We start from the raw sequence: 11483 nt of genomic DNA, 5'->3' as shown, positions 1-11483 counted from the left end.
ATGTGCGGCGTAAGTGTTTTATAATTAGTATTTATTTTGCAAGAAAAGGATATTTGTATCTATACATTATATTAATAATATTGATTTATATATTTGGATTTGAAATCAAAGAATAATTCTTTCTTGAAGTCTTAGGTAATAGAAAAAGATATCCACAAAAGCTAAATATCCATTATTTATCTAAAAATATACGCACTCATACTTTCTTATTTTTAAACTTGGGTGTATTTCATATACACTGACTCTTAAATTAGACTGACATTTTTCAAAAATTTATAACAGTAAAGCGGTTAAAGTTTAAAAACATAGTTCTTGAAGCAACTCCATTAGACAGAGTGAAAATGTTTTCCCAGAATTCCTGGCTATAGGTCAAAAAAATTTCAACATATAGCAAATGGAGTGAATACTGAATGGTCGAATGTTTTGTTTAATTACAGTATATTTTTTTACATTTTATTGTAATTTTAGTCGATAAATATAAATTGAGAATAATATTTAGAGGAATAATGACGTAAAAATATACATTAAAAAAGAATATTTTTTATATGATGTGAATTGTTTTAAAATGTATTTTATTAAAACTCTTAGGAAAAGTGAAATGAAGGCGTGAATAAAGATTCAATTTCGAACATTAAAAAACAGCTTTAAAATTAATACACCTAGTAACAAGTTTTCTAAAAAAATTCATAGTGCAGAAGAATAATTGTTAGTGATTTATAATTCTTATTTTGAATTTTTAAAACTGAAAAAGAAAATGTACAATTTGCAAAAACTCCGTGTAAAATAATATTTTGAAAATAAAATGTTAAATAAATAATTATTTCAAAACTTACAAAATTGTTTCTGTCTGTCCATACAAAAAATATTATGCAAATCTAAAAATTATAATTATTGAAAAATACTTAAAGTGAGAATCAATCTGATTCGCATAAATTATGAATAATAAAATTCCAGTTTCATAATAATTTTATTCAATAAATATACACGAATACGAAGAAGAATCTTCACAGAAATAATGACATGGAAATATATAATACAAAATGAAGTGACATTAAATAACAATATATAAGCATAGGTCTTTACATCAATGAATAATTTATTTAAAACTCTTACACACCTCGTTAAGAAATTTTACAATAAATATACCTCAGAAAATTACATTTTTTCAAATTCGCGTTCACTTAATAAAAATCTACTTTTTATATCTTTTAAGCTCTTTTTTAACTCCATTCTTTGCTTTTATTTTATCCATGCTTCGAAAAAGTATTTTTTGATAAATATTCAAGCTCATATATCATTAAGTTGGCTGTCACATGCATTATCTAGCTTTTTTTTTATGAATGAATATTTTAGCGGAATTATAAATTGATCCCTTCTCAATAAAATGACAAATTCCGCACCAAGGCAAAAATAAAAAGAAAAAGAAAGAGTTTTTTTTTGCATGTTTGACAGCGATATAAATTTCACGCATCAACTGAGTTTAAAACAGTCGGGCGTCAATTTACATTGTAACGTGTAATAAACATCGAGATTCTAATCTAAATGCAAAACCATAAAGACGATTATACCATGTTCGGAGTATGCATTATGTAAGAGTTTCTACAATTAACATTTAAATATTCTAATGTGCTGAGATTATCTGATCTAAAGAAAGAGTTGAAATTATCTGGGAAATATAGTTAGGGTTTTTATTTGAAGCTTGATAGACAGTAATCATGGACGTTAATATACATATCGTTGAGAATCCTTGTCAAAAATGTAGTAAAAATATGAATATTATAGATCATAAAATAACATTCTGGAAAAATGGGAGAAAAAAATGGTTTCATATTCTGGGGAGTCACTACTGGAAAAGGTGGTATTGAAAACACCAATCCTTGTTTGATTGCCAGTTGAATGAAAATATTTTAAATAATCGTCTGCTTCCTTTCTCGTCTGCGTAATAACAAACTTCTGTGTAATAAACAACTTCTGCTTTCTTTTGCTATTAAACAAGTTTTGATGTTTTTATTTTGTTAGACTTCAATAATGTTTTTATTTTTTCCTGGATTTAATATTTATTTGCTACATTTTTGACAAGCATCATAAGAATATTTTATTAAGGACGGTAATCCTCTATTTGATTCAGTATTATGCTCTTTAGAGTTTTACATTCTCTAATTAACTTGTTACATTTTAATGTTTATTAACTTTTTTTCACTTCGTTAAATAACGTTATACATGCAAAGTCAAAAAGTAAATTCTTGTGTATAAAGACCGAAGAGAGTGGTTATAAAATACGTCATTAAATGAGCAACTGAAGGATCATTTCTCGAAAAAAAATTGGTCGAAATGCAACAAAAATCGTAACTTATATCCTGATTATACGGTAACGATTCTAATCCATAAAAATTTATTTTGTAACTGTTAGAAAAATAATTTTGTTATTCAACCGATGCTTGAATTAGAAATTTAAATGTAAATTTTCTTTTAAAAAAAACTGGATCACATAACCTTTAACTCATTACGATTTCGTTACGTCACCAGCAATGTAGGAAATTCCTGTATTATTCACAGAGTTTAGAATGACAGGCATTTTTAGGCTGAGTTCGAAATAAATCGTAATTTTTATTAATAATTAATGATTTTTATTAAATTTTGAATTAAATTTTTTGATTAATAATTTTTAGGAAAGGAATATTACTTAAGGGATAAAATAACAATTCCTTTATTCAATAAATTAATTTCTTATAAAACTCAAATTTTAATTTCACCATCCCAACAGGTTATCATTAATAACATCCTATTTGGAATCACAATAATATAGTGAAAGTCGGGAAATGGTCCTTAAACAAATATCAGCGTAGGAAATACCGGGCAAGTGTACATTTCTGCCCACTTATTATTCCGGTTAATCTGGTAAACGTTAATATTACATAATGTCCTTCTTAATGAAATGAAATATGAGCTTACTTGTTGCACTATTTATTATACTAATAAATCATAATTATATAAATGAAAATCATGAAATATTCCTTTTCATACATTACTGATTCAATATATGGCATTGTAAACAATACCTAGGCAATGTGAAAAACGGTTAACATTATCGGTCACTGCTCACATTACCGATAGATTTTTGACATTGTTAACAGTGCTAGATTTCCATTTTTTTTTCTAGTAACACACACATTGATTCATGCAAAGCATTTATGTTACTTTTGGATTCGTTTACGTAATCTATATATTTATTTTTCTAGTGTGGCACCAAAAACGCGAATATTTCTCTATCTAAATTGGCAACACTAAAATAATCTATAATAATTCATTTTGCCAGGTTGTTTTAATTTAAGTATTGTTAAATAATTATCTATACTTTAAGCATTTATTTAGAAAGTTTAACTACAAAGCAATTATTTAGACTCATTTTTTTATCCTTTCTAAAGTGGCTGTAGAAATTTTAAACATAACTAATTTTGCATCTTATCTCACGACAAAGATGGATATAATTATAATATTTCTGCTTACTATTGTGTTGAAATGTCCCAAACTTTTACTTATGGCTGTTTGTGTAATTTAATACTTGTCGGGTGGATTTTAAATTATTACTCCTTATATTATAATATTCAATTAATTATTGAAAATCCAATACATCGAAAACTTTGACAATAATGTGATTTTTCTTAAGAAAAGTTAAAAGTGAAAACAAGGTACTTCAGCGGGGCTAGTTCATGTTAAATTTTAAACAATGAAAAAAACCACATTTGAAAGTTATATAGTTAAGAGGAATAAATTACTAAACATGTAAGTAACATTTAAATTCATTAAATCGTATGCTTATAAGATTCAAAATCTACATTAAGTGATTTATATTTATTTATTTGATATGTGTTTAAACATGTTAAGTAATTGGTGATATTTAAAATAATAAAATATTACATATACTATTACTAGCGCACGCTTTCAGTTCATTTATCAAAGCGCAAATAAGCGTCATTACTGATTCAAAAAACTGTTCTTATAATAAATATGTAAAAAACATAAGTAAAATATCAAACTTCTATTGTATTGTGTCACTATAATATTTTGCGGCATAAATCATACAGGAAATATAAAACTCGATTTAGTTTAAGTAACACTTCTTTAACTGAAAGAGTTGGAACAGTATTTATGGAAAAAACACATTTAAAAAATCATTCAGAAGTGCGTGTTCAGGCGAAACTGTACTTTTCCGTATTGTGTTGACATTGGAAATTCTAGGAACTTTTAAGGTATCTATCAAAAAACAAAACTAAGGAGCAGTTTGATTAAAATATTTAGAAAACAAATGTGGCTTATCACTATACTGACACAAGCCCTTCACTTTTAGTAATTGATTTAATACAATATAGATTATGGAATTATTGCTTTTCTAACCAGTATAAGTACAATACCGTTGGCTTTACTTTAATGCGAGATTGCTATTTTGTATTTACATGATAATATATTGTTTTAAAATATTATAAAAATATGCATATTTTATGTTCTTTTAGGCAAGTGTAAACAGGGAGCAAAATTTGTTATGATAATGCCCCTAAGAAAAACATTCATAATGTTAACATTTAAACCGTATTTATTAAATCATTTTGATTTATGCTAAAACATATAAGTACGTCAACAATAAATAAAAAGACACACATTTATGTTTATAATTTTAACTTTTTAAATAAGTCAAACAAATCAATAAGAAAGATTTCGCTATGATTTATATCTTTTCCTTCTATTTTACTTTTTTTCCCTCTATAATAATTTACAGTAGGAGAAAAGAGAGAAATATACAGTTCCCAAGGACTAAAAAAACTCGAAACATAATTAATTTTTATCAAAAATTAATTAGAAAAAACTTTAAAACAAATAAATAGTTTTTTCACAACAATTTATCCTGAAAGTTTTCTTGTTTAAAATACGTGTAATCATTACAAGACTTTCGTTGTTCAGTTTATTGATTCCAAGGACATTTTATTAATTATAATACTTTTGTTATAGTTCATTAGCCAATAAAATTAAATTTGACAGCAGAAATTAAATCATATGTTTTTCTGAGTGTCTTTCATAAAATTTTTGAATATAAATTAGGATTTTTTATTCACCGTCACTTACATGTTCTGATCTATTTTTGGTACATAGTTTCAAAGCAAAAAGAAATTTTTAACTCAATCTAATGCATTGAAGAGCAATTGCAATTAAATATCAGATGTTATTTCATTTTAGAAATTTAAATTCTTCTGATTTATTTCAAAAATAAAATTTTTTTTTAGTAGAAACATTTTCACAATTAGATGTAAGACGGTGATATCAGTGATGTCACACATCAGATGATTTACCTGACCAATCACCATGCATTTCTATCCTGTTTATAGGGTCTGGATTTAATGGTGATGACGGAGGCAGATGATTATTACTGTTACCAACACCTAATGTGGTGCGTCTGGTATCACAGCGATCTCTGTAAGTCTGTTTGCAACAAGGACAGCACTCGATCTGAAGATAAGTAAGAATTATTTTACGGAATGCTTCCCTAAACTCTGTATTAAAAATACTGTATATAATTGGATTCAAAGCCGAGTTGCAATAACCAAGCCATGTCAGAAACTTGAAGACCATGTCTGATATACATGATTTACAAACAGCTGCAACAATATTTATGCAGAAAAAGGGCACCCAACACACGAGAAAGGTACCCATTATGAAACCTAAGGTGATAGCAGCTTTGTGGTCCATGTTATGGTGATGATTATGATGATTAGAGTTGCAAGAATTGGACCCACTGGATTTTCTTGTCTTGGTGACGGCCCGAATATTTCGCACATGTTTTCGGGCATATAGATATAGTCTTGTATATAATGCTACCATGACTACACACGGCGCATAAAAGCTGATAATCGATGATACCACAGCGTAAACTGGCGTCAAATCTAAAGCACACGTGGGCCGAAGTTCTTCGTCAATGGATTCAGTCACTTTTTTAGGCCTATGCCAGCCTAGGCTTATAGGCAGAAAAGATACTAATGCTGATGTCAGCCATATTCCAGCTATAGCCATCAGCACAACTTTCTTTGTCATCCAGCGGCCATAACGTAAAGGGTCTTTGATATGAATGAATCTGTCCAAGCTTATTGCACATAGGTTGAGGATGGATGCTGTTGAGCACATGACATCAAAAGCTACCCAAGTATCGCAGAATTGTGGTCCAAACATCCAATATCCCATGAGATCATTTGGTACAGCAAATGTCATAACTAGAGATGACACAAATAAGTCAGCAAGTGCCAGGGACACGAGAAATAAGTTGCCTAATTTGCGTAGTCTTCGGTCTGTGTAGATAGCCAGACAGACTAGAAGATTGCCGGTGATAGCCATGAAAATGATGGTGACCAGGGGGATTCCAACGAGACATTTTGTAGTGGTGTCCCATGAATCGTCATAGTCATCGTCCGGATTATATGGTGTGGTCACTAATAACGACTCATTTAGTTGAGCCGAGGTTTCAAGCATGTTGAGCACAATTAAGTCACATGTTTGAAGAATTGAAGTACACCTGAAAACAAAAGAAAACGAAGAATGAGAAAACTTGTAAAGGAATGTAAGTAATTATATTAAAATAGTTAAAAGAAAATTCTATCAAAAATGGTCTATGTGAAGCGTTAAATCAGATTCTAAAAATAAATGAATTACTGAAAAACACAAGGTAATCATCGATTAATTTATATATTTCTCTTATTTGTTTATAAATAAATAAAAACTGCCCATCACTATCTCTCTAATATGCTCATTTGCTGAATTCTTAATGTACCAGCAAAATAGCGCCATTCAGTTTGAGTGGTCATTTATTTTATTCGAGTGAACCCAACAACAATTAATGAGAAATTCTAATGAATCAGAATGATTTTTCATATTGTTGATTTCCTAACATACCTGTCTCTCAATATGCCAAAGCTTCATAACATAAAAAGTTTCATTTTGTCTGATTTGTCTTTCATTTTGATTGCGTTGGTCAATCAATAACTAATGATAAACTGTAATATTTGTTTTGAAAAAAATATTTTATTTGATAAGCAAGGCAAAAAATCAGATCGTAGTGCAGTTTAGATAAAAAAAAATAATAAGAGTAAAATCACAGAGCAACAAGTTTTTTTCCAAGCCAGACAGATATTCTCCATTTTATGGTGGTGATGGGACTTATCCTTATGGTTTAGATTGGCTTTAAGGCCGGGCTCAGAAACTGTGCAACTGTTATATTAAATTTAAAATAATCATTTATGTTTTTGGGAATAGATTCACCTCAATAATGTTGAGGCAATTTATAATATGCTCCAGAGATAGTGGAAAGTTCCAGCTTGAGCATGGTGGAAAAGTTTTCATTCCATTTTCAAATCTCGTGTCGTCCTTGACGTGATCAGTTCTAAAGCTACAAAGCATTGTTGAGATGCACCGAGGGACCTCAAACTTCAAAAGTTCTCGAACAGATTTGCTGGCATGCCAATTGAACACTCCCTTTTAACTCCTAGAACTCATGGTTCTAAAAAAAACATCCGATTTCAAGTATCATACCTCGTTCATCAAATTAAAATCCTTTTCTTCCATCTTTTTGACAATGAGCATAAACTAAGCATGCACCATTTTATTTTATATTTAATTTTATTACCGTCATTGAAAAGCCAACCAAATTTTGGGTTTACGACTACCAATGTTCAACTCCGTAGCCTTGTAATAATGAACCCAATCCAGAAGAAACGAGAACTCCTGGATCAAGTATTGAGAGAAATTTTGCCCTCGAGGAGGACTTTTTGATGGAATTAACCATCATTTGCATTACGCAAAGAGGAATACCACGAACACCTCCCACAGTTAGCCTGGAGACAGGGCGACTCTAATCCATGATCCGTCTAACACTGAGGATATTTACGTCGGCATTGTGGTCCATGCGAACCGTGTGCGGAATTCGTATCGGTCAGCCGTCACTGGGATTTGATACTGGTTCACCTCATTAGAAGGCGAACGCTCTATCCTTTGATTCACCACCCTCAATCTGATGCCCTTGAAGTGACCAGGAATTGTGCTCTCCCTTTTAACTCCTAGCACTCTTGGTTCTAAAAAAAAATCATCCGATTTCAAGTATCATGCCTCGTTCTTAAAGCAAGAATAATTTTCTTCCAGTTTTTTGACAATGAACAAAAACTAGGCATTCATCTGAGTTGGGATGCTGTTTCGAATCCTTATACCTTAAAATACCAATTTTTAATTACAGTTATTCATTAGCAATAATTAGCAGAGCGAAGTAGTATGAAACCTAATTTAGCTTAAAAGTTGTAGTTGTTCAGTTTGATTATTTTTTTGTTAATCTTCTTTAAAGGTATGGAATACAAGGTTGAAAAATGTTTTAGAGACAAAGCATCACAGTAGTGTGTTGATTGCAGGCAAGATCGCACCTCTAGAAAAAAGGCTGTGAAGATCGTGAGTTCAATTCTACGATATAATTGGGTACTTGCATTTCAAGAAGATCATTGATACCCAGACTTGCGACCTATGATCGCTTATAAACAAGATGGCACGTTGATGACAAGATAATGTTGAGCTGAGTCTCTCCAAAAAAGTTAGAATGCTAATTAGCGTGAAGTTAATTAAATACAATCGCACATCGAATTCGTTAAAATATAATTATTTCTCTTCTACGTTTTTTTATTTAAATTGGATTTATTATTTGTTTAGATAGTTTATTGTAACAATGATACATATTTGTTTTGTGTACCTGGCAATTTTCACGCAGTTTGTTTATGTTTTTCATGGCTTCATGCCTGTCTTTGTGTTAAGTAAGAAATATTCAGTGAAAGAATTGAACTCGTTGTGAAAGAAATTAGAATGTGTCGCTTAAGATAATTTATATTCNAATACAATCGCACATCGAATTCGTTAAAATATAATTATTTCTCTTCTACGTTTTTTTATTTAAATTGGATTTATTATTTGTTTAGATAGTTTATTGTAACAATGATACATATTTGTTTTGTGTACCTGGCAATTTTCACGCAGTTTGTTTATGTTCTTCATGGCTTCATGCCTGTCTTTGTGTTAAGTAAGAAATACTCAGTGAAAGAATTGAACTCGTTGTGAAAGAAATTAGAATGTGTCACTTAAGATAATTTATATTCGACGGGCTTGTCTTACAAACTAAGTCTAAACAACGTTAAAGAGCACAAAAATATTTATAAAATACAGACAGCTGGTTCGGATGCTCAAAGGGCAACCTTCCTCAGTGCATCAGTACTTTCTGCTCTTTAAGGTTGTTTAGCCTTAGTTTGTATTTTAGCCCAAAGGTCGCCCACTCGTGTATTTATGATGGACTTGTCTTACTCGAAATAGAATGGAAAGATCAGCTGTTAAAGTAAACAAATGCCACGTTTCAACAACCAATCAGGGTCGATATACCCACACTACGTCTCTTGCAGGCATTCCAATGATGAAGAAGATTGCCATTGAGACGGTTTAATATCCACGCATGTACGCCTTAAGCAGATTCTGGTTGGAACCGCAATGGCTAACGTAATGTGTAAGTTATGAAAATTTGCACGAGTGTACGCATTGATTACAACGTTTGACCAGGATAAAAAGTATTAACACTCTTTACCATTAATATTAAAGATTAGAGCTCTGTGAAAAAGTTACGTTGGCTCAAACTAAAAAGGGTAAATACCCGGAAGTGAAATAGAAACCCTTTTAAGCATATTTATTGGTTTTCGAACAAATTAATAAATGAGCAATATCTGAATCTTTATTGTCTAAATGAATAAAAACTTAGTTTGATAGTTTAATAAAAACTCTTTTTTACTAATGCTATTATAGAAATTTATTTATATATTTTCAAACTGCTGTTTCAAAATGTCATTTCAGTTCGTCTGACCTTAAACATGTTTTATTTTCAATACGTCCTTCGAGAAATCCTAAACTATAACCTCAACTAGTATTATTGAATAAAATAATTTTCCCTACCTCATATTTGCATTTCAATATATTCTTAACTCAATGACAAGAACAAATCTTTAAGCATTACTTTAAGTAGAATATAAAATTTTCATATAATATGCTATAGTCTCTATATGTAATATGTTAGTCTCTATAAAAAGGTATAAAACTATTAGGAGAAAACTTAAATTTTTATGGTAAATTGGACAAAGCATTTCGAATCAGTGACCCATATTTCGACAAGATTTTAATATACATACAAATATTTCGCCTTTTTCTTTTTTTAAAAAAAAGAAAGATCAAGTTAATATATAAAAAGCCAAAAGATAAAATAAATTTATTTTTAATTTTTTTTGAATTCGCATATTGTCTTCCTTTTTCTGCTTGACGAAAATATTTTTGAAACATCTCTTGCATGTATTTCTGTTTGTTATACTTAAAGAAAATAGTTATTAATTTTTTCATAAAAATGGGGAAAATAACATAAATTAAAACACTTATAAAAGACTTCGAAATTCTACGTTTTTATAAAGCGGAAAAAAATATTTTACGAACGAATTTATATCATTTACTAGTTCAACTATAAAAGATGCCAACAATGTGTCAAAAACGTAACAAGCTCTTTATCAGAGAAAAATTAATTGAAATACAAAAATGTTGTAATACAGATGACTTCTATTTTAGTTTTCATACAGAGGCAGTTACACGTTATAACATTTTAGACCTCTTTTAAAATTGCATTAAGATGTGAGTGAAGTTATACATTACGATATGTTATATAAACAGGTAATAGAGCGCTTCCTCCTAAGGAGGAGACACTGATTCGAATCCCAGCGATGGCTGGTCGGTTCGAACCACAGTGCTGACGTAAAATATCATCAGTGGCAGACGGGTCATGGGTTAGAGTCCCCTTGCCGTCTGGCTAACCGTGGAAGGCTTAAGTTTTTTTCCCTCTCCATGTAACGTAAATGCGTTCGAGTTCTACAAAATCCTCTGTCCTCCACGAAAGCAAAATTTCTCCCAATACTTGATCCGGGAGTTCCCTTGTTTTCCGGATTGGATTCAAAATTGCAAGGTTGCAGAGGTGAGCAATGGTAGTCGTAAACTCAAAATAGCCTCGGATGTTCAAAGACGGAAAAAAATAAAATAAAATGCTGAATTAAATAAAAAAATTCGTTTGATTTTACTTTCCATGATCTGAAATTTTAAAATCTATATACATAATAATAAAAGCGGCTGTGTGTGTGTCTGTCTGTCTGTAATCACAATATATCGCCCCAGAAGCCTCGCCAAGGCACGAAACTCGGCACATAATTGTGTTTTGACATAATGAAGAAGTATTTTTTTTCTTTTTCAAAAATTTTGATTAGTTATTTAGTTATCAGTCATTTTGTAAGTCTATGCTTTTCGTCTGCTTTTTCGTCTTCAAAGAGCCATATTCAAAAAACTATTAAAAAATGCATATACTTTTCCCCACTCTTATAAATGTATGCTAATGCGAACCT

The 11483-nt window shown here is 30.2% G+C and overlaps 1 protein-coding gene across 1 annotated transcript in view; it reads right to left on the bottom strand.

Annotated features, from left to right (window-relative positions):
* Positions 1-948: 948 nt before the first annotated feature.
* The window catches only part of LOC107454766 (dopamine receptor 1), a 239075-nt gene continuing 228540 nt past the window's right edge, over positions 949-11483 (bottom strand). Inside the window, exon 4 of the mRNA XM_071179038.1 lies at positions 949-6556. Within this exon, the coding sequence (XP_071035139.1) occupies positions 5323-6513 (1191 nt within the window). The 5' untranslated portion in view covers positions 6514-6556 and the 3' untranslated portion in view covers positions 949-5322. The remainder of the gene's footprint in view (positions 6557-11483) is intronic.

This window comes from Parasteatoda tepidariorum, chromosome 3, assembly GCF_043381705.1.
Source record: "Parasteatoda tepidariorum isolate YZ-2023 chromosome 3, CAS_Ptep_4.0, whole genome shotgun sequence".
In the NCBI taxonomy this organism is placed as follows: Eukaryota; Metazoa; Arthropoda; class Arachnida; order Araneae; family Theridiidae; genus Parasteatoda; species Parasteatoda tepidariorum.
Note: the sequence above shows the minus strand (reverse complement) of the source record. Positions and strands in the feature narration are given on the sequence as shown.